The sequence below is a fragment of the Dipodomys ordii genome, unplaced genomic scaffold, assembly GCF_000151885.1.
Source record: "Dipodomys ordii isolate 6190 unplaced genomic scaffold, Dord_2.0 Scaffold35, whole genome shotgun sequence".
Taxonomy (NCBI): domain Eukaryota; kingdom Metazoa; phylum Chordata; class Mammalia; order Rodentia; family Heteromyidae; genus Dipodomys; species Dipodomys ordii.
In genome coordinates this window covers 718,109-742,726 of record NW_012267251.1, presented here as the reverse complement: position 1 = coordinate 742,726, position 24,618 = coordinate 718,109, and the positions used below count along the sequence as shown (strand labels likewise).

Sequence of the window (24,618 nt, the reverse complement as noted above, 5' to 3'; positions counted from 1 at the left end):
TATTTTCAAGGTGTGTTTTTTTTTCAATCATTTGTTGGCTAGAATACAGAATTTGAGAGTAGAGTTTATTTCTACTGACTTCATATTAGCATGTGGTATGTCTGATTCAGGTCATTTGAAGTTTCTGCCAGTGTTGGGTCTTGGTAAAGTAAATCTTAATTGTAGGTTGAAACTATTTGAGGCATTCCTAAACATGTTAATTAACCTCAGCAATAGACTTGGTAGTTTAGATAATTAGTTATTACTTCAAAAATACTAGTAAATGAAAGACAGAATCATTCTAGAACAAAGAAAAGTAAATTTGATATGATTAGAATGTTGTATTTGCTTATCATATGCTTTAGTTTTCGATAACAAAAATGGAAAGATGGGGAGTTTTGTGATGCTTTCCAGCATCTATACTCTATATAGATAGTCTTAATATTGACCTGGCACCCAAATGTGAACAGCTAGTACTGTGTGACCAAGTTCTTCCTTTGTTCTCCCACTGCCTCCAAACTGAAGGGATCTTAGTAGAAACACCTCATTTTAATTGAGACAGCTCATTGCTATTTGACATACTGTTTTGTCATAGAGAATGGTATTATAAAGTGTATAATGCTTTAAAATAATGGATTAGATAGAAATGCATATGTGTATATAAATCCACAGAGATACCAGTTTCATTTCTTTAGTTTATGTATCTATTATAAAATAAAAAGTCTATTTTTTAAGGAAGGTTTTTAGTGGAAATAGATTTCCATATAGACAAATAATAGTAGAATAATAAACAATTTTAAAAATTGTTGGGAATTGGGAATTCCTTATTTATTTAATTTGAACTTGGTGGATCACAATACTTGACTTTTGTTTTTTTTTGGCGGTTGTGGGGCTTGAACTCTGGGCCTGGGCGCTGTCCCTCAGCTCTTCAGCTCAAGGCGAGAGCTCTACCACTTGAGCTACAGCGCCACTTCCGGCTTTCTAGTGGTTTTTTTTATTGGAGATAGGAGTCTCATGGTCTCTCCTGCCCGGGCTGGCTTTGAACCGCGATCCTCAGATCTCAGCCTCCTGAGTAGCTAGGATTACAGGCGTGAGCCACCGGCGCCCGGCTAAATACTTGACTTTTTTGCTGAAGGCTGTTGCTCTACCACTTGAGCCATGTCTCCACTTCTGAGTTTTTGCTAGTTAATTGGAGATAAGGGTCTTACAGACTTTTCTGCTCAGACTAGCTTTGAACCTTTATCCTCAGATCTCAGCCTCCTGAGTAGCTAGGATTATGGACATTGAACCACTAGTTCCTTCAAATGCAGTTTTTAAAAGAAGATCTAAAATTGTGAATTTCTCTTTGATAACTGTCTTCATAAAAGCACTAGTTATTATCCCTGCTACTCGTTACTGTTGATACGCCGGATCATTTGCACATTACTGCCTCCTAAAGCTTTTTCACCTTAGGAGGAAAGACCTCCAGTTTTTTGTGTAACTTGCCAGAGGTGTTCAGTGCATATTAAAATTGTTGTGATATTAAATTGTGAATAGTTTTTAAAAAATCGCTTTAGTGAAATAGTCATATACTACTCATGAATAGTTGTTTTTGGTATATTCATAGGTACATGCAACCATTGCTGCATTCAGAAAGAATTCTCACCTCTATCCCCACACTCCACCAGCTCTAAGCAGTCATTAACTCAACAGTTAGGTTGACTGCTGTAAAGCTAAATCACAGGAATTTTCCTGAGTTTATGACACAACTCAAAATATACATAATCTAATGTTCACAACACATGCAATGATCTGAGATGAATCTATCAGAGAGTCATGATTCAATCTCAGGAGAAAACTGTCAACCAATGGCAGTTCTAGGATGACACAGTTATAGGAACGATTAGATAACGGCTTAAACTTGCACTGCATTAAAGCATGAAATCTATCATTTTTGTCATTTGAAATGATAGAAGATCTCAGTGGTGAATGAGAAATTTAAGAAACAAGTAAGAAATTAAGTCTGAGAACAGTGTTTTGAATACATATGTGCTGAAAGGCTTCAGGAGAAGAGGGCTATTATGTGGTAAGGCCCAGTGAACTTGTCAGGAGGAGGGCTATTATATGGTATACACCAGTGAACTCACTCAAGAGATCAGTAGAGATTATTTGAAGCAAAGACCACAAAAGCCCCAGAGTCTCCATGTGTGGAGGTGAATTTATAACAGACATTGCAGCAAACATAAGACTGTGTAAGCTCTAGGAAGCCACGCCTAGCATGTCATAAGGAAGTGTGGAATTCTCTGTTAAAGAAGTTTTGAAATTAGTAATAGCGACATTTTGCCTTTGGAGGAAAAACTATTGTTTGTCTGAAAAGGAAGATCGTCTCTGCCCAAGGCCAGGCTGGGCAGAATGTTTGGTATACCATATTTGAAAAATAATCAGAGCAAAAAGAGTTGGAGGCAGTGTGCTCAAGAAAAATGCTTGTCCAGCAAGTTTGAGATCCTGAGTTCAAAACTCAGTACGGAAAAAAAAAACCCTACTGCAACAAAAATGCTTACAACATAATCCAAAATAAAGAGAAACGGCAGTAGATGTGTGTCTGGATTTTCAGGAAAGAAAAGAGAATAATAATGGTAAAAATTTCAATATAAGTACTAATATTTTCCTCTTAAGTTCTTTGAAATATGTAAAGCAAAGGTTGTTTGGAATATTCAGGGGATGAAAATACATATGACACAACTGTGACATGGGCAAAGGCAGGGATAAACAAATCCTAGTATAACGTACCTTTAAACGAAAGAATGCAAGTGGCTTATGTCGAGAACTGAAAGGGTTTTGTCTTTAAACCTCATGGTGACGTAGCTTTATGGCAACGTGGCACCTCAGAAATGAAACATAGCAAACTGACCACTTGCAGGTATAAAGGGCATGGCCTCCTTTTATCCTCCTAGAAAGTCAGGCAGCCAGAGGAGCCTAGCCTAATACATGAGCCTAGAGGCTAGTGGTGCCCCTTCTGTGGTTACTAGTGGAGTCAAGCAGACAGACAGTGCTCTGACAGTGGAGCCTAGCTAGGACCAGCTATCAGAGTGGCCTTGGGAATTAGAATTTATGGAAATGGTTTGCAAACTGTACTTAGTAAAGTTGTGGTGATAGTATAACTACTATAACTTTGAGATTGTTGTATGCATAATGGGAAATTACTGATCATGGAATAGCCTAATTTTTTTATCCTGTATTCTTAAGAATCAAGATTCTTGTTGAAGAAAAGAGATGCTGACAGAGCATAGGAGAGTACAACTTAACTCCGTAGCATGAGTATGCGAAGTATCAGAATGTACTCCTGAGACACTTTATTTTCACATACACCTCCCTGACCTTCTTCTTTCCCCTTCCTCTCTCCCCTTCCCCTTTGCCTCTTCTCTTTCCCTCTCTCCCTCCCCTTCTCCCCTTGGCTTTCTTCTTCCTCTCTCTTTTCTCCTTTTCCCTTTCCATCCTCACCCCCCCCCCGCCCCTTATCTCTTCCCCCCTGCAGTGGAAAGAACTAGCAATACTTGACAGGTTGCTGTATCTAAATTGTTTCCTTCTGAGGAGGGAGTGAGGAACACAGGCTTCTTGGAGAAATGACTAATTCCAGGCCTAGGTAGGAAGGGTACAAGATGTCTGGTACATCTAGTCATGTCAAATAGCAGATAAGTTTCCAGAAAGTCTGGGGTCACGTCAGAAGCGTTCAGGAGCCATATTAGAAAGGCCAAGTTTAATGTTAATTTTGTATTGGTATTTTAAAACAATCTTAATTTGCTTAGAAACAATTAGATCTGTATTGCAGATAGGTAACTGTGAGCTTGAATAAGAATGTTGGTGGAACTTTAGCCTCTAGCTGCCAGCTCACTGCCTCTCCATTGTACTCGGGACACTGCTGAGGGTGTGAGTGCTCCTCTCTCAGAGGGTGAGACAAACCAAAGGGGTCCCTGCAGGCAAATCACCAGGCTGGACTCGGGGATTTTATCAGAGGAATCACCGTACATATTGGATGTAGAGACACTCCTGCCTCTTCCTGTTTGGCTCTAAGGACTGAGCCTCAGTAAACAGGGCTCTGATTCTAACTGAGGAAAAGACTGTGACATAATTTTACTAGTACAGATTTTCTTTCCTTTACTGTTAGTGTAAGATTTCTTTGGGAAGATTGGCAGTTTAAATATGCAAGTTAATTGTTGCATTAAAATGGAATATGCAACCCGGTGCTGGCTACTTGGGAGACTAAGATCTGAGGATCACAATTTGAAGCCAGCCCAGGTAGGGAAAGGCCCTGAGACTTTTGTCTCCCAATTAATCATAAGAAAGTGGTGCTGTGGCTTAAAGTGGTAGAGCTAGAAAGCTCAGGGACAGCACTCAGGCCCTGAGTTCAAGTCCTATGACCAACAAAAAGCAAAAAAAAACCCAACAACTTTGCAGTATGGTTTTTTTTTTCTATGTATGTATAAAGGAGATAGGAAAATAAAAACAAAAACATTCTTATGTAATATTAAAACCTGTATAAGCAATGTGAGGGAATTGTGGGAGTTGACATGATGCAGGTAGGAGGAGAAACATGGCTTACGTGAGTACTTCCCAGTGGTGCCCTGTGCACGGTTCTGACTGTGGTGTCCGGTGGGGACCAGTACTGTAAATAAATAAACTGTTTCATTGTGATGGCCACCTAGAGTTGAAAACTACTGCTTTGTAGGTTAGCTAATGTTATGTTGACATTTTGCTGTTACAGGGATAATATGTTTGATATCTTACCTCTGTTCCTCTCACAAAGCTGTTTTATTTTTAACTCTTGCAAAATAAGAATGTCTGTCATTATCGATGTTAGTTTTGATTTGTTTTAAACTATGACTGCTCTTTGATGATCAGAAGCAGTCAGCTCAGTAGAGTGGCACAATGGTGGCAGTAATGCTGTTCTGCTCTAAGCCGGTTGTTGTGTGCTTTTGTTTAAAGACAGGGAAAGCTACAGGTTTTACAAAGTACAGTTGATGGTTTGATTCACATCCAGTCTTAGGAGAGTCTTGAATGATGATTTTCAGTGATAATGTAGAGATGTTACCTTTTCTAGCATTTCTGTCTCAGTGTGTATAGATTGTCAGGGCTAGCGCTGAGGTCTTCTGACTGTGCTCTCACTCCCTGTGTGGAGAGTGCTTGGCATCTGGTTGGCTGCCTGCCACTTCATTTGCAAGATGTCACTGACTGAGAGTGGCAGTGAACACCAGATGTTGTTTTGCTTCTCATCTCATATCAGAGAAAAATGGCATTTGTTGTTCTTTTTTTTCCCCTGTGCAGCACATTGTATTTTCCAGAAGCAGGCACCAAGTCAGACTGTGTGTGAGGACATTGATTAAGGGCTAACACCTGTAGTGAGAGAAGTCCCATTGCCACAGGCCAAAGCCTCAGTGTGTCCAGTGTGTGGTTCTAGAGCGTCTGTGGTCTCTGAGTTGTTGTGAATTTGTCAAAATTGTCTGGTCTTTGTCTTCCCAGTCCTTCACTCCATATGGGCTGTTGTAAGAAAGGCAGGTATTTTGTGAAGAGGCTTTCCTTCTTTCTTTTTTTTCAGTCCTGGGGCTTGAATTCAGGTCCTGGGCATTGTCCCTGAGCAATTTTGCTCAAAGCTAGTGCTTTACCACTTGAGCCATTGCTACAATGAGCTTTCTGATGATTAATTAGAAATGATAGTCTCGCAGACTTTCCTTCCTGGGCTGGCTTCAAACCATGATCCTCACATCTCATCCTTGTGGGTAATTAGGATGACAGGCATGAGCCACCGGCACCTAGCTATGAAAAGGCTTTCTGCAACCCTTAGATGGAGCTGATAAGAACAGAGTGTTGGAATGTGGAGCAAAGTGCATCACTGAAAGAGAAGGCAGCACATGTCAGTCCATAAAACAATAGAAAACAACAACTGTAAGACTGAAGTTTGCATGGTACTAAGCAAGGCCTACCTGTCGCTTTATCATGTAATAAGTTGTAGCGACTTCTTGAGTTTGGAAGATACACTGTAAATGTAGTGCATTCACATAGCTAGCCAGTTTGTGGTACCCATCATGTGGGAGAGAGTTTAGTCAGGGCTGCGGGCCTGCGGTCTTCATTCTATTCTCCTCCCACAGTGACTAGTTTCTAGAACAAGAACACCAACCAGAAAGTCTTGGTGTGATGGTCTTAGGGGATATAGGTTCTCTCACCCACCATACTTTCTGTATTGCTTGAGAAGGTCATAATTTTGTCTTAAGTTCAAGCAGGAGGGCCAACTCCTCTTGATGGGGTGGGAGTAGCATCAATCTAGATGAGAATGTGGTCTGAGAGATTTTATTTGAGGACCACTTGTCACATCCATGAACTTAAAAGTCAAAGGTGCCTTTTATTTTAGTTATTTTCCTCATCACTGTGACAGTGTCTGGCAAAAGCAACGTAGGGAAAGAAGGACTGATATAGGCTCATGGACTAGAGGGTTCAGTCTGTGGTTGGTTGGCCCATGTCCTTGGGCAGAACATCACCATGGCAGGATCATGGCGGGAAAGGTTACTCATGTCATGGTAGACAGAGCATGGCGATGAGGAGGAGATGGGGACCCAGTACAGCCTTCAGAGGCACACCCTTGGCAGCCTTCTTCCAGCTAGGCCCCACTGCCTACAGCGTCCAGAACCTCCCCAAACAGTGCTACTGGTGGGTTCTTAAGCATGCATTATGTGATCTTGGGAGGAGCATTTCATGTTCAAGCTGTAATGTGCCTTCATTAAAAACAGAGTTGGAGTAATGATTAATGATGGTTCAAATATCCAATGTACTATGAAACAGACAACTAAAGTCGGGATGAAACACAAAGCACCCTAAGGCACTGGAGAATGAGCAGGTGGTGGAGCCTGATAGGAACACATGCTCAGAGAAAGGAAGGTTTATGATGTGAGGCTGCATTTTTACAGCTTTCAGCCTAGGATTTGGTGAAGGCCAGCATAGTAAGCAGTTTGGCCTAGGCACAGATCTAAAAGCTATAGTCTTCATAACCTGAGCATTCAGAAACTTGAGTCTCAGGAAAATATGTTTGCTAGAGAATGAACCAAAAGTCTGTGTGCTGACAGATTGAAGGCTGCTTAGCTAACAAAAGAGAGCACCTGAGGCCGTGAGATGGGCTCCAGAAACTTGTGTGATTAGCCAGATGTTAAGGCAGAAACAAAACAAGCACACGCTAAAGAAAATGAAAGAAGACAATTTCATAGCCATTATTTTCAGGGTTCAATTCAAAATCTGCCTAAGTATGAAGAAATAGGAAGTATAACTATTCAAGAGAAAATAATATCCCCAAATGGCACAAGCATAGAGATGGATGTGAAAGGTATTTAGATAATAATTGAAATAACTTGATGAAGTTAAAGACCACACAATTAATGAAAAGATTGAAATCTCAGCAAAAAAAAAAGAAATTAAAACAAAGGAAGGGTTAGAGATGTAGCTCATTTGACAGTTGGTTTGCCTATCATGTACATGGCCTGCGCTTGACCCCCAGCACTAGAAAAGAAAATTCTTGGAGCTGGGAAGGTGGCTCAGTGGTGGAGCGCTTGCCTTGCGTGCCTGAGGCCCTGGGTTCGATTCCTCAGCACCACATAAGCAAAAAGAAAAAAGCCGGAAGTGTCGCTGTAGCTCAAGTGGTAGAGCGCTAGCCTTGAGCTGAAGAGTTGAGGGACAGCGGCCAGGCCCAGAGTTCAGGCCCCACAACTGGACCAAAAAAAAACAGAAAGAAAATTCTTAATGCTAGAAATTAAGCACACATTTTCTGAAAACAAAATTTTCTCTAGAAGAATTTAACAGCTTAGTCGAGATAACAGTAAACAGTTGGATCTAATTGCGTCAGAATTATTGATGGTGAAATTGGAAGAAGACTAAAATGATGGTACTTCAGGGATCTGTTAGGGAACTCAGTTTTTGTGCACATATTTTTTGAGATCCAGAAGGAAGGGAGACTGGGCCAGTAACTAATGTCTAAAGAAGTAATGGCCCCAAATTTCGCAGATTAAATGAGAGATATAAATGTGTGTGTTTGAGATGTTTAGTAATACCAGTGAGATGAGAGTGCAAAAAGTCATATCAAGGTTCATCAGAGTAAAGCCAATGAAAGCCTAAAACTAAAAGTGTCACAAGGGAGTAAAAAAATATGGCACATAGACAACAGGGAACCAACCACAAAGCTCTCTCCAAAGAAGCAGAGTTTTAGGGTCCCATCAAGATATCCATGTCTAGAGAGTCACACCAAGTAAGCCATAATTATACGGAGATTTATACCAAAGAAGAAAATTATAAGCTACCTGCATAATAGTACAGAATTAAATGTCTGCTGGTGGCAGCAGCAGCGGGCTGGGGGGCCGTGATGGAGGTGGCCCACAGGCTGTCCACTCACCTTCGGCCCGAGTTTAAAGACCGGGAATAGGAATCCACAGCCCAACCGGCCACAGGCGGATGGTCACTCAGTGTGAGTACCCTACACCAAAGATGGTCTCCCATCCAGGCATCTGAAAAGAAACCCTCCCCCTCCCTGAGAAGAATGCCATTTTTGAAGGTGACATAGAGCCTGTCATAGTACCTGGCCAGAGAAGCGGCACCATTTTTGAAGAAGGCAAAGGAATCTGATATCCTTGTACTCCCTCCTCAGGTGGAAAAAAAAAGTCTCGCCCAGGGGGAGGCAAGCCCCTCAGGGAGAAGAGACCCTGCCCCTCAGTAGGGAACAGAGACAAGCCCCGCCTTCCATACACGTGCAGCCCAGCCGGGCTGGCACCTTGGAATTACACGATCAAAACTCCCTAAAAACTCACTGGAAAACAGACAAGCAGCCGGGTGCCGGTGGCTCACGCCTGTAATCCTAGCTACTCAGGAGGCTGAGATCTGAGGATCACGGTTCAAAGCCAGCCCAGGCAGAAAAGTCCGTGAGACTCTTATCTCCAGTAAACCATTAGAAAACCGGAAGTGGCGCTGTGGCTCAAGCGGTAGAGCGCTGGCCTTGAGCTGAAGAGCTGAGGGACAGGGCCCAGGCCCAGAGTTTAAGCCCACCACAACCCACCAAAAAAAAAAAAAAAGCAACTGGACAGGTAGTAAAATCGAGGCAGGGGGGCAAGGGGGAGTCCACTGCTTCCTGACACAGTACAGGACCCCCACACCCAAGTTCACTGCAGAGATTCTTTTTTTTTTTTTTTTTTGTCGGTCATGGGACCTGAACTCCGGGCCTGGGTGCTCCCTCAGCTCTTCAGCTCAAGGTCAGCGCTCTACCACTTGAACCACAGTGCCACTTTCAGCTTTTTCTGCTTACGTGGTGCTGAGGAATCAAACCCAGGGCCTCATGCATGCAAGGCAAGTGCTCTACCACTGAGCCACCTTCCCAGCCCCTCACTGCACAGATTCTAAACAGCATAAAACAGCCACCTCTTTCCTGCTCTACCACACAAAGGAAATCCACCACCCCCACAGGCTGAGAGGAAGCCTACAAAGACTCCAGATTTGTAAGTCAGAACTTTATTTTGGCCTCTCAAACAAAATGATTTGAGAATTCATCTGTTCACTTTGAGGTTTAAGTAAGGTTCAGACAGACCTGAATGTGAGAATCTAGGAAACAAGCTACACCCCCATATCAAGTAGGCTTCTGATTTCAACTACTACCACAGGGAAATCAAAGACTCCACTAAGAGACTGAATAGCAGACATGGGGAGACACAGGTTCACCAGACAAATTGGAGAACATTTTTTTTTTTCTTTTTCATTGCTGTTCTGTTAGTCTTAGATATACAGTCTATGGTGATTCCTAGGCCTCTTAATAATGTGTGCATACTTAATTTTGGCTGTATGTTGCCCAATTTTCTATTTCTCTGTTTTTCTTAGTATTTAAAACGTTTTTTGTTTTTTTTTTTTGGGTCCGGTCGTGGGGCCTGAACTCTGGGCCTGGGTGCTGTCCCTCAGCTCTTTCAGCTCAAAGCTAGTGCTCTACCACTTGAGCCACAGCACCACTTCCGGCTTTTTTTCTTTTTGCTTATGTGGTACTGAGGAATCGAACCCAGGGCCTCAGGCATGCAAGGCAAGCGCTCTACCACTGAGCCAACTTCCCAGCCCAGTATTTAAAACTTTTTAAAAATTATTTTTATATATACAATTTTTTTTAAAATTTCACATCTTAGGTCTCATTCTTTCTTTACATCTCTGTTCTCATTTGCTCCTCTACTATATTTCACTGTAGCTTGTAGAAGGAGTGGGCCTGGATCCCACTGCTATGTAGGTTGTTTGCGCTGTATTGCTGTATAAAATGCATCTTTTTTAAAAACCTGATTTTTTTTGTATTTTCCTTGCATTGTGAAAATGACATGTACCAAGTTGTTCCACAGTAGTATTATAATAGAAAAAGACCAATGAAAACTCAAATGTGAGTCACTAGCAGACTGGTTAACTAGGTTAAGTCCACCAAAGTGAAGCTTTTTCTGCTCTAAGATGAGCCACAGATTGGTTGTAAGTGCATCATTGGTTGCTGTGCATCACATTCTACTTATGTGAAAATATGAGCCTATATATATATACTTATATACATAAAGAAAACTGATGAGCCTAATTATAGTAGTTATTTTTAGCATAGTAGGATGGATAGATGGGGAGATATACATGGGATTGAATTTTTCTAGTGTTTACCTTTTAAATTGTTTTTATTTTGAGCAATAAACAGTTAAATCAGAAGTAAAAATAAAGTTCATTTTTATATCCCCTGGGTTAGAGGTAAGAGCACAGCAGAGATGATCAGTCATGTTAAATGAAGATAAAGGTGCTGTGTGTGCGTTAGAGCTTGTGAGACGCAGCCCTCGAAACAACTGCAGTGAAAGAAAATCCCTCATCAAGGAGTTTGAACTCAGGGCCGGGTGCTGTCCCTGAGCTTTGTCAAACACGCTACCACTTTGAGCCACAGTGCTACTTCCAGTTTTCTGGTAATTAATTAGTCTCACAGACTTTCCTGCCCAGGCTGGCTTTGAACCTTGATCCTCAGATCTCAGCCTCTGAATAGCTAGAATTACAGGTGTGAGCCACTGGCGCTTGGCTAAAATCCCCAGTCTTGAAATGTTAAAAAAGGAAAGACTGGAAAAAATGAACTAAACCTCCGATTTAGTAACCAAGGGAAGAACAGCAAAATTAACTTGAATTACAGAGAAGAAAAAGGATTTTAAAAAATAGATGAAATACAGAAATAAGGAGAGGATCATTAGTAAATTGAAATTTGCTATTTTGAAATAGTTACTAAAGACACACATATCTAGGCGTAAGGCATAAAGACTTGGGGGCCAGTCTGCTGTTATGACTTCTGACTGGCGGTGGCCCTTAATGCTTCAGGTGCTGTGGAGTAAGTAGTTGTGCGCATCTCACACAGTCATTAGTGTTAAGTAAGCACTTGGAACACCACATAGGAAATAAAGTGCGAAGTAAGCACTGGTTTTTTGTTTTTGTCAAGAACAAAGGAGAAAAGTTACAAAGATTCTGAGGAATGGAACTACAAATATAAATTATACAATATATAAGTAATTATGTAATTACATATAGTAAATTTTAAAAATTCCTAATACTATGAAGAACTGTGTTCTAATATATTTGAAACTGTAGATATGTCTTTTATCAGAAAAATACCACTGTAATATATGCAGTAGAATAAAATTGAAATATTTGTATCTGAGTATACCAAAAACATTTAAAGAAATAAAATCTGTATTAAAAACTCCTTCCATGACCCCAGTGTCATATTTTTAAGATGGTACCCCTTGGATATTAAAAAAATATTGAAGCATATAGGATAAATCACACAAATAGGACATTTTGATAAATCATACAAAATTTTCAGTGATGACTTTTGACAGTGTTGTGTTACCTGTGCAAATTACTACACTATTTGTTTTCTCTAGGATAATACAGAAATTAGAGGTATTTAAAAAGGATTTGATATTAATCAAAGGTAGAGTTTTAACCTACAAAGTAGTTAAGTAGATTTTTTTTAGAGTATTGCCTTAAAAAAAGGAGTTTGAACTGGCACTGGTGGCTCAGGTCTATAATCCTAGTTATTCAGGAGTTTGAGATATGAGGATCATGGTTTGAAGCCAGCCCAGGCAGAAAAATCCATGAGACTCTCATCTCTAATAATCTACTAAGAAAAAGCCAGAAGTGGCACTGGCTCAAGTGGTAGAATGCTAGCTAGCTTTGAGCACATAGAGATTCAGGGACATTACCCATGTCCTTGAGTTCAAGCCCCAGGAAAAAGTTTGAGATTTTTGAGTAAAAAAAGATTATCTTTTACCAAGGTTATCTTTACCAAACAGTAGATTGTTTATTTTCCCGACTAACAATGGAATATGCATTTTTTTCAGAGACATTAAACCTGACAATATATTGATGGATATGAATGGACATATTCGTTTAGCAGATTTTGGGTCTTGTCTGAAACTGATGGAAGATGGAACGGTAAATAAAAATGAATCCCAAATTATTTTACCTGCAGACACGTCCCCTCGTTATACCTGCTTTCTGTGTTTCAGAAGTCATCTGTATTTATTCAGACGTCCAGTTGTTTTCCCGTCTGTGTTTCAGCTCCTTCCACAAAGACATTGGGCATACTTACCCACAGTAGGGCTTTTCTGTCAAGTCACAGCCATTCTTCCTGCTTGTAGACGTGATCGTGGACTGGATGTGTTATGACACCTTCATTAGCTGGTAACTATTGATTGTTGTGCTTGAGGCATTTTCAAGTTTTTAGAGGGATAGAGAAAATAAGTCTCATACTGGAAAAGAAAATGCAACTCCACCCTCTTGTATTTTTCTTTACTAATAACATAACCTGAAGAGTAGTGTTCCACACTAAAGTTTAAGTTGTGTTAGTTTTATGGTTCCATTTGTTTACCTTATGCTAACTCTAAACCTCTTGGTTGTTTTCTTTCATTTATTTACTTTAAAGTTTACATGCATATATTTTATTTTATTTTAAATTATAAATTTTTTTGGACTAGAACCATATGTATCCCAGGCTGGCCTTGAACTCTTGATCTTCCTGACTCTCCCTTCCAAGTACTGAGAATATTGTATTATTCTAACATGCTCAGCTTTCTTTTGTGTGTGTGTTTTCCGTTCTTTGAATTTTCCTGGCACTGTAGTAGAGGCCTTAATGTATGTTAATTCAATTGATAAAAAAATTTTGGGGAACAGTTTAGTATAATAAATTCCCAAAGGCATCTTACATTACTCTGAACCATAATTTCACTCTGAAAATTAATTCTAAAACCCTAATATTTTACAAATAGATATTGTTGCTTCTGACCACATTGAAAGGAAAAATTAATAGCAGATTGGCCTTTCTACCTAATATACCTATACAGCCAGGCACAGTGTTCGATATAGCTGTTTTCATGCAGTTGACAACAAGCAGCCTGAGTTACCATGACAGGAATGACCTCTTGAGGAGTGCCTAGCACTGGGATAGCTCCTAACTCCTGGTGCTAGAATGGAGTTAGAGACATTAGAGAGACAGGAATGTACCCAGCAGTATTGACAGCACTGCAGGCTCGAGGAGATCTACCAAAGAATGGGGTTACCCACTTGGAAACAGAGCAGATGCTGGAGGAGAAACAATGCTAAGAGATGGATGTTTGCCTCTCAAGAACCAGTTAATCTTTTGTAATACTTAAGACCCACTTTGAACTTGTTCTAACAGCCTCAATGTTTGGGAGTGGTCCCTGCCAACAGGGCTTATGATGAATTGTAAACTTTGCAGATATTGGACTCACAATGTGTGTGTGGCAACACGTTCAAGGAGATATTCAGTCAATTATATGTATCTAAGAATTATTCTCCTTCTGAAGATGATATAACCCATACTATTAGCATCACAATCTATTTTAATCCTGATGAGTAAGATTCAACCTAAAAGTCACTAGATCAAACAACTTGCATATGAGGATAGTGATATACAGAGTCCAAAGAAAAGGCAGTAGTAGCCTCGATGGTTCAGATATTGAACATACTATATACAGGACAGAGATGATAAGAATAACCACTTACTTCTCTTTAGAGATTGTAGAATGACATGTTTAAAGTGTGGGAAGAAAAAAGGTAAACAGAATTGTATATCAAGCAAAATTACCCTTCTAAAGTGAAATTGGATTGAAAATATTTTCAAATAAACGGATGATAGAATTCATTTCTAGGAGGCAGGATGCTAAGAATGTTCTCTGTGCATATTTAGATGGTCAGGCAGTGTGTGTGTGTCCTGTGGTCCACGGCGGAGCTGCTGTTCTCTCATGCTCCCATGCGATTCACTGTGTGACTCTCCTTTGCTTTTGCTGCAGGTTTCTGTATGTTTCTCCAACATTGGCTTCATTAATAGTGATTTTTTACCTTGGAATCTATTTGAGCTGATATTTCTATAGCTACCTTATTTCTCTTGTGTCACGTACACCTGATACATCCTTTCTATCCCTTTACTACCACTCCATCTCTCCCCTTTTTTCTTTCCTGGTACTTGGGTTTGAACGTAATACCTTGCACTTGTTCTGCTGGCACTCTGCCATTTAAGCCATACCTTCAGTCTTGCTTTTTGCTAGATGTTTTGGGTGGTAGAGCCTCAGGGACTTATCTGCCTAGACTGGTGTTCAGTTGTGATCCTTTGGACCTCAGCCTCATGTAATCCTGAAGAGCTATGTCTTTATAGTTTTTTGACAGCATTCACTGTGTAGTCCAAACTGGCCTTAAACTTTGCACCCTTCTTCCTCAGTCTCAAGAGTGTTCGTATTATTGGTGTGGACTACCAGACCCAATTATATATAACTCTTGTCTTTTAGAGGATTTTGTCAGTTTATTTGTATTTATTTCTAGATTTTGCCTGTTTATTTACATGCATCCTTTTGTTTCCTTCTCTGTCTTTTGTGCCTTTTTCCTGGTAAAGTTTAGTTTGTTGTTGTTGTTGGTTTTTATTGGTCATGGGGCCTGAACTCTGGGCCTGGGCGCTGTCTCTCAGCTCTTTAGCTCTAGCCACAGCGCCACTTCTGGCTTTTTCTGCTTATGTGGTGCTGAGGAATCGAACCCAGGGCCTCTTGCATGCAAGGCAAGCACTCTACCACTGAGCCACCTTCCCAGCCCCCAAACTTATTTTTTCAATAGATAAATCATTCTTTTCCTCAAAAACTGTCCTGCGTCAAGTGACACATTTGATGCAGAATGAAAAGGCAGCATGTAGACTGGGAGAAAAACATTTGCAATCACATGTCTTCTAACACGCTGACTCCTAAAATATGAAAAGAAAGGCTGTAATTCCACTGGGAAAATGAGCCCACTGAATAACCAAGAAGACTGACTAGGACTAATGGCTGATAAGCATATGAAAAGGTTGCACTGTAAACCATTTGAGAAATGCAAACGAACCACAGGAGATACTATCTCACACCCAGTAGGATAGCTGATATGGAAGAAACCCAAAGATAGCAAAGAATGTCAAGGGTGTGACTAAACTGGAACCCCTGGGAATAATTTGTTGGAATATGGAAGAGTAGAGTCTAAATGGAAAATAGATTTTCAGGAAATTAAAAAATAATGTTGCCATGTAACCTAAGACTTTCCACTTCTGGTTGTATACCCAGAAGAAATGAAACAGACTGACCAGATATTTGTATACTCTTTGCCAGCATCATTGTTTAGAACAGCCAATATATGGAAGTGATCCAAATGTCCATCAACATAATGGACTAGCAAAATGTGGTATATTGGTGCAAGTCACCAATACCAACTTCCTACAGAGAAGGAAGTTGATGCATGTCAGCAACATAGAGGACCCTTAAGTGAAATGACTTTCCCAGAAGGAAAAAGATTGTAAAATTCCATGTATAGGATGTACTGGAGTTGTCAGAGTTGAAGAGATGAAATTCAATAATGTCCAGGCACTAAGGGGCGGGGAAATGGTAAAATTACTGCTTAATGGTGGAAGAAAGGCTTGTAAGATGGACGATGGTGTTCAGCTGCTCAACAATACAAATATACTGTGGTCACCGACCTAACCTTAAAATGATTAAGATGGCAAATTTTGTTCTGCGTTTGTTGCCACAATTTAAAATAATAATTAAATGTCTTAGGGAAAGTAGGAAAGAGTAATTATTCCCTCAGCAATTATATGATTAGGAAAGAAACATAAAAGGATGGATTTGCATTTTCTTTTTCAATATGAGACAGTTTCTTTATCCCTCTTGGAAGTGTCTCAAGCATAACAGTAAATACTTACCAGGTAAAGAAGGAGCCAACCAGGGTCTCATGAAACACTGATTCCAAGATCACTTCTACAGGGAAGAGGAATGGCTGTGAGTTTATGGATAAGCCCTATTGTAACTGTGCCTAAGTGTAGCCAGTTGAATAATAGTTATTATAATGAAAGTTTAATGGTATTATAAAACCCACTAGTTTGGAGATTATGGTAAATCATATCTGTATAAGCCAGGAAACAAAGACATAGTAGTTATGAGCTAGGTTGTCTATTGTGTACCTCAAGGGAGGGAATACAACTTTTTAATATGAATTATTTTGTCTTTAATATTTTACACTGTGCTAATAAAGGTATACACTTCTTTAGGTTCAGTCCTCAGTGGCAGTTGGCACCCCAGATTATATTTCTCCTGAAATTCTTCAAGCCATGGAAGATGGCAAAGGCAGATATGGACCTGAGTGTGACTGGTGGTCCCTGGGGGTCTGTATGTATGAAATGCTCTATGGAGAAACACCCTTCTATGCAGAATCTCTTGTGGAGACTTATGGAAAAATCATGAACCACAAAGTTAGTATTGTATTTTACTTTTTTTCTAATTGTTATGAGAAATATTAACGTTTAATACAAATAAGGTTGCGAGAGAAAATAATTGCCCACAGTGAGCGTTCATACTTTCTTGGCTAGTAGGGGACACACATGAATAATGACAAACCATAAATTACTATTCCTGAAATTATTACTTCTTTTTTTCTGTATTTTATTTATAAATACTGATTAGTAGAAAATTGAATGGAATGTCATTAAGTAGACATTTCTTATCAGGTCTTTTTATAGTACATGGAACTGATAAGAATTAATGTAAAAATCCTTTTAACTTTAGTAGTAGTAAATGTAAATAAAACCGAGACACTTTTTTCTTGTCAAATTGACAAAAATAAAAGGAAAAAAAACTACGCTCCATACGGCCAACAATGTGATCGGTACTGCAATACTGTTGTTGGGAATATAAACTGGTGTAGCCTTTCTTTCAAGAAGCCTCAGGCTTGAGTAAGTTCAGGTTTGAGAATGTACCCGATAGAAACATTCAGGAGTACCAGAATGTGCACTCTTTAGCTCTTCCAGTATTAATCATCATAGAACATTGGAAACAGCCCAGACACTCATCAAGCACGTGAGTCCATACCTACTAAGTAAAGCACAGTAGATTGTATGTAACAAGAACAAGAAAGAATGATTGCTCATCTTGGCATGCTGGAGAGCAGTTACAGAAGTTCTGGACATCCCCAGAAAGCGAATTTGTTCCCAAACTGTTCTGGTGATGCAGGTGATTAGTTGCTTACATATATATAGAGCAAGGAATGGGGATCCTTTTTTCTGTCCAGGGCCATTTGAATCTTGTAACATCATTCTTGGGCCATACAAAATGATCATTAAAAGCAGGCAGGCCATGGGAAGCAGACGTGTCCCATCAAGTATCAGGTGATTTCAACCCCTTGGGCTGGGCATTTCCAACCCTAATTATAAATCACTTTTACAGAGTTTGAGCTCTTCTGCCTAACTGCCCAGGAGTGTTCTTAGTATTTGAGAAGAGATGAAAAATGGCAAACAGTTGCAAGTTGTAAGCAACACATGCGCCAATTCAGAAAGGGGTCACGTGGTTTTTAGTGAAAATGTCAACTGCATTGATTCTGAGATAGCCAAGGCTCGGCATCCCTATCTGTCACCATTAGTTGTGTAATATCGAGAGACTTCCCTGAGCATTCTGTGCCCAGGTTTTTTTGTCTATGAGGTCACCATAATAGTGCCCACGTAAGATAATTGTGTGAGGACTGGAGAAGTTAATGAGTAAATCACTTTGAATACTGTCAGATTTGTGTGTGAAATTCTTTGAGTGTGTTTTTGTATCAGTTAATCATTAGAGTTTTTACTGTACTTTATATGGACATTTTGCTTACCTGCATTCTAGTGAAATATAAATCCAATTCCTGTTCCTTTCATCAGTTCCTCGCCATTCTAATGGCATTTTAATTGTTACAGTACTTATTCTTTTTATAGTACATCTCCAAGTAACCAATGGAATTTGAAGTCTTTTAAAATAAATGTTTTTTCTCATTCATCCTTATGTGCACTTTAGTATCAGTACTATGTAGCAGAAGCATGCATATACAAATTTTTATTATTTTTTTTTTGGTTGGGGGAGGCAGTATTGAGGATTGGACTCAGTGCCACTGCTGGGGATTGACTGACCTCATGCTTGCTAGCCAGGCACTCTGCAATGACCTCGTGCTTGCTAGCCAGGCACTCTGCAATGACCTCGTGCTTGCTAGCCAGGCACTCTGCAATGACCTCATGCTTGCTAGCCAGGCACTCTGCCACTTGCATTATGGGTTCCACGGCCCCGCTCCCCCACCCCCCACCCTCTTCCCCGCCCCAACACTTGCACTTCTAGTTTGTTTTTCAGGTAGAGTCTTGCCTGAGACAGCTGTGGATGGCAGTCCTCCTACCTTGACCTCCTTAGTACCTGGGACTGCAAGGGTGTGCTACCACACTGTGATTAAAAAGGAAATACCTTTTTAAGAAGATACGTAAGTCAGTCACCCTACTTTGTAGATTGTGCTGATTTATATTTATTCTTTTATAGGAGAGGTTCCAGTTTCCAGCCCAAGTGACTGATGTGTCTGAAAATGCAAAGGATCTTATTCGAAGACTCATTTGTAGCAGAGAACATCGGCTTGGTCAAAATGGAATAGAAGACTTTAAGAAACATCCATTTTTCAGTGGAATTGATTGGGATAATATTCGAAACTGTGAAGCACCATATATTCCTGAAGTTAGTAGCCCAACTGATACGTCTAATTTTGATGTGGACGATGACTGTTTAAAAAATTCTGTAAGTATGGCATTGTGATGAAGTTTGTCCCTCTGTTCTTTTCAAATATGGCTAATAAAGTAATTTTCTTTTTGGTTTACAAGTATTGTACTAAGATCACCATGTCATCTTGTTGTTGCTTACCAGTCAGGCAATGGTCCTGGCTTCCAGTGCTTTTTTGATCATAAGTTTCTGAGGTAAATACAGCGTCCACGACCAAGACCAAAATTCAGAGATTTATTTCATACATAAGTTATGCCAGCATATTTCCTAAGGACAGAAACATACTAGATTCTTAAAAGAGCAGATTTCATGAATGAGAAAGTAGGGCTTGCCAGGTCTCTCCCTAAAACCAATCAGGAAAGTAGAAAAATTGACCCAAAACAGGCATTTCAGGACTTAATTAATATATTAACCAGGCAAAAATAAATTGAGGAGTATTTGTTCATGGAAAACTCTGGAACTCTGGTTTAAGTCACACCTAACAGATGCTCCCCCATCCCCAGTGTTGTTGTGACAGGTGTACATATAGCTTGCACCTGGATGTAGAAACAAGTGCTCTCCTGCCAGTGGGGGCAGACTGAATCTGGAGGGCTGATTACCCACAGCAGCAGTGCTCCCCCTGAGTGAGTGGAGATGAGCCTTCCTCACGCCATGCTGGAGGCAAATGGCAGGGCACATGGACTTGGCCAAATTTCAGTCACTCTTCTCTCCTGGGCTCCACCAGATGAAGCCAGTATGGCGTGGGTGGGTACTGTTTTTGTAGCCCAACCTGTAGGTAATGGCTGTTGTCTGTTTCTTACCAGATTGCTTTTTGTTTGTGTTTGTTTTTCTTAGGAAACAATGCCCCCACCAACACATGCTGCGTTTTCTGGTCACCATCTGCCATTTGTTGGTTTCACATATACTAGTAGCTGGTAAGTTTTGAAAGTTAATATGATTAGGACAATTTATAGTAAGCCAAAAGTGAATTGAATGCTGAATGCTAGTAGTTCATGCCTGTAAATCCTTCCTATTTCAGAGTCTGAGAACATGAGAATCTCAACTTGAGGGTAGTCCAGGCAGAAAATTTTTTGAGAACTTCTCTTAAAAAATAACAACAACAAAAAAAAAGCTGGGCGCTGGTGACTCACGTCTGTAATCCTAGGTACTCAGGAGGCTGAGATCTGAGGATCTCGGTTCAAAGCCAGCCCAGGCAGGAAAGTCTAGTGGTTACTAGAAAACCAGAAGTGGTGCTCACTTGGTAGCCTCGAGTGGCTCAAGTGGTAGACTGCTGGCCTTGAGCTGAAGAGCACAAGGAGAGCACCCAAGCCCAGAGTTCAAGCCCCACAACCGACCAAAACAAAACAAAAAACATACGGCTCAAGTGATAGAGTGCCAGTCTACCAAATGCGTGGTCCCAGTGTTGGGGGAGGGGAAGAGAAAATGAACTGAGACTTAAAAAAATGTATGGGAAGGCCTTTTAAAATTAAAAAAAAATTCAAACAAGCCAGGTGCCGGTGGCTCATACCTGTAATCCTAGCTATTCAGGAGGCTGAGGTCTGAGGATTGCGGTTCAAAGCCAGCCCAGGCGGGAAAGACCATGAGACTCTTATCTCCAGTAAACCACTAGAAAACCAGAAGTGGCGCTGTGGCTCAAGTGGTAGAGCGCTTGCCTTGAGTTGAAGAGCTGAGGGACAGTGCCCAGGCCCAGAGTTCAAGCCGCATGACCGATTTAAAAAAAAAAATCAAACAGGACGAATCTACTTGTGGAAAAGGTAAGGTACTACAGTACTACAGAATGAATAGAATACACAGACTATTATCTCATTTTGGAGGGGAAGAATAGAATCAGTAGAGGTCAGACTCTTTTGCAGTGGGGAGGATCTGGGAGTAGCAGGTAAATGTTCTGAGATACCATGCGCTGGTGCCTGCCAGGCATCCTCTTGTTCCTCCTTATCCTGTTGAAATGCCATCAAGCACGGTCATAGGCCTCACTCCTTTGTTGTGATTTATGTTGTACTTCCTTTGTTAAGCACATGTTTGTTATTAAAAGTCACCTCTGTCTTTACGTGAGCAGTTCAGGGTACAGGAGAAAGCCAGCCATTCTGGTCTTCTTTTAGATTTATGTTCTCAAGCCTCCAAGGCCCTAACTGCTTTGTGGCGGGTCCTCCATGCACCCAGATGATGATTGCATATTGCCTGTGTCTAAAGCCTCTCATCCGCACTCTCAGCTGATCTCGCTTCCACCTCTTCTGAGAGGATCAGTGCCAACAGCAGACATTTCTACAAGTTACTGTCTTCACAAAACCTGTGGACTGACATACACTCTTCTTTTCATGGATTGATCCTGAAGGTTCCTAGTCACAGCCAGCCTTCTGTCCTCTCCTGCGTAGGATGGCGCATTGTTCACTTTACAGCATATGTTTTCCCCTTTCTGAGTCACCTGTACTCTCAGATCCTACCCATCAGCCCACAAACATGCAGAAGTTTCTTCTGTCTTAAAGTGAGCTGTAAAGCTTCTATGGATCCCACTTCTTCTACTTATTACCAGCCATTTTTCTGTTCTGCCTTATGATGGAATTAGGTTGACTATGAGCTTTTCTCATTCTGTGGAGGGAATCCAACACTGTTACCTCATGCAAACTGTAAACTGTTTTTCCGGATGTCACTATTGATTGATGTTACTACATTTTTTTGTGGGGGGGGGGCTTTGCTGGTAGTGGGGTTTATACTGTGAGGGCCTTGGACTCCTCAAGATTTTTTTTTGCTTACAGTGGCCCTTTCCCATTTGCACTACACCTCCTGCCAGGCTTTTTGCTGGTTAACTAGAGGTAACTGCCTGAGCTGGCTTCAAACCATGGTCCTCTGACCTCAGCTTTCTGAGTAGTAGGATTTCAGACATGAGCTATTGGTGGCCTGCCTTGTATTGCTGAATCTGATAATTACTTCTCATTCCTAGTCTGTTTCCCCCCCCCCCCCCCCAGTCTCATTTTTTGTTTACAGTCTATACCACTAAAACACTCATCTGGTTTTCTTTTTCTTTTTTTGTCAGTCGTGGTGCTTGAACTCTGGGCCTGGGCACTGTCTCTCAGCTCTTCAGCTCAAGGCTAGCGCTCTACCACTTGAGCCATAGTGCCACTTCCGGTTTTCTGGTGGTTTATTGGAGATGAGCCTCACGGACTTTACTGCTTGGGCTGGCTTTGAACCGTGATCCTCAGATCTCAGCCTGAGTAGTTAAGATTACAGGTGTGAGCCACCAGCGCCCAGCTCTAGTTTTCTTTTTATCTTTCTGGTTGCTTCTTTGTCTCTATACTATATTCCTTGTCTCTCTGATTTCTGAGCATCAGTATTATAGGGCTTCGTCTTTGAATTTCCTTTCACAGTCTACGTTCTGATCTTTTACTACATCTGTAGTGGACACTTTCTTCTCCTTTTATGAAAAATCTGTCCTAACTATCTATATTACTAAGTTGACATCTTTTTTTTTTTCTGGCTTTGTTTTTAATTGTGAAAATACCGTACAGAGGGGTTACAATTACATGGACAAGGTAATGAGTACATTTCTTATCAAGCATTGTTGCCTCCTACTTTGTTTTCCCTTCCCATCCCTTCCCCCCCCCCCCCCCCAAGTTGTAAAGTTCGTTTTTCGACATAACAACTTGTACATCTCATTGTTGCAATGGGTCCACCTATATCCCTATTTAAACGATTTGTTTTTTTCCTTCCCCTCCACAAATCATACCAACATCAAATACGGTGAAAGCAGGTGTTGACATCTTTGTATTTCCCCCGGTGTGTCCAGGTTTTCTGTAGAAAAACAAGGCCACCTGTCATTCTCTATTCAGGTCAGAGCTCCTCTACTTTCTAGTTCCAGTGACTGCCTCACCTCAAACCCAGGTTCTTAGAAGACCCTGCACAGTGAACTCACTTTTATCTTTCTGATTTTATTTTCTATTGCCTTTCCCTAGTTTTACTCTGCCAAACCACACAGATCCTCCTGGGCTCCAAATCTTGTCTCAGTTCTTCTTACCTTTCCCATTTCCCTGGCTGCTACCTTCAGCTTGCTTGGATTTTTCTGTTACCTTTGCAAGACAACTTTCCCAACCAGTTGACCTAAATTTTAATCTTTTCCCCATTAAGATTTTATTTCTCTCTTTCCTGCTTTATGGGTTTTCTCTTTAGCAGGTAACACTTTCTACTTTGCTTATTTTTGTCCATTATAAGAATTAAAGATGGGCTGGGAAGGTGGCTCAGTGGTAGAGTGCTTGCCTTGCATGCCTGAGGCCCTGGGTTCGATTCCTCAGCACCACATAAGCAAAAAGAACAAAGTCGGAAGTGGTGCTGTGGCTCAAGTGGTAGAGCGCTAGCCTTAAGCTGAAGAGCTGAGGGACAGTGCCCAGGCCCAGAGTTCAGGCCAGAAGGACCTGACCCCCCCCCAAAAAAAAAGAATTTAAGTTATACATTGATAAGAATTTTGTTTGTTTATTCACTTATGAATGCCCATCATTTCAAGTATCTTTAACATGTATTGAGTCAAAGAATGTACCTTACGTTTAAGGTTTGAATTTCAGATTCTGTCAGAGACCAACATGGTTGGAAGTTGTGAACAACTCTGTTACTTAAGTGTTTAAGTTATTTTAAAGTATGCATAAGTCTTCAGCAATTTTTACTTTGTAATTTGCGGTCACTTTTTAAAATTCAAGATAATTTAGGAGAGTTAAGTTTTTATTTAAAAATACTTGTAAAAGTTTCTTAAGGTAATTTTGTAAAAGTTATTTTTTATAAAATCTTTCTAGGTGGCTAACTAGATATTGAAATCCATGTTTTTAAATTTTTTAGTATACGTAAAGTTGAATTTGCTGAAGGAATTATTATGAAGTTGGGAGCAGGATACAATGTCATAAGATACAGATGTGTTCACGTCTACACTTTATTTATTTTTATTTATTTATCTTTTTTTTTTTTTTTGGCCATTCTTGGGGCTTGGAACTCGGGCTGAGCACTGTCCCCGAGCTTCTTTTGCTCACGGCTTGCTCACTTTACCACATGAGCCACAGCACTACTTCTGGCTTTTTCTGTGTATGTGGTACTGAGGAATTGAGCCCAGGGCTTCATGCATGCGAGGCAAGCACTCTCCCACTAAGCCACATTCCCAGCCCTTTAAAAAAAAAAAAAGCTTGTAAATATCTGTACAAAGAGGATTCAGTTCACTTCAGATTAGAGTACATGCATCTTTTTTTTTTTTTTTAGCAAACCAAACTATTGATTTTTATTATTAGGTTCAATGAAGAATGCAGAAATACACAGAAATCTTTTGGACAAAAAGTTATGACTCAATGGTAATAGACTCTAAGAGAAAGCTCAGCAAGACCTGTATGTTCAGATTAAGCCTTTCAGAAATGGGATGGAACACCTATTGAATGAGGATCTAAATGACATATTGTCAGACAAAGTAGGTCAGGGAATTTCTTTAAGGCTAGCTCTTCTGAAGAAAGATAGATGAAGGGCACTGTTTCTGGTTTCTGTGACCCACCTT

At 40.5% G+C, this 24,618-nt stretch overlaps 1 protein-coding gene across 3 annotated transcripts in view; it reads left to right on the top strand.

Annotated features, from left to right (window-relative positions):
* Positions 1-24,618, top strand: part of Cdc42bpa (CDC42 binding protein kinase alpha (DMPK-like)) — a 213,420-nt gene that overhangs the window by 71,604 nt on the left and 117,198 nt on the right. For all 3 annotated transcript variants that reach the window (XM_013017417.1, XM_013017416.1, XM_013017419.1), the window contains 4 exons: positions 12,360-12,453; positions 16,598-16,798; positions 18,873-19,121; positions 19,938-20,017. In XM_013017417.1, the coding sequence (XP_012872871.1) occupies positions 12,360-12,453; positions 16,598-16,798; positions 18,873-19,121; positions 19,938-20,017 (624 nt within the window). The remainder of the gene's footprint in view (positions 1-12,359; positions 12,454-16,597; positions 16,799-18,872; positions 19,122-19,937; positions 20,018-24,618) is intronic.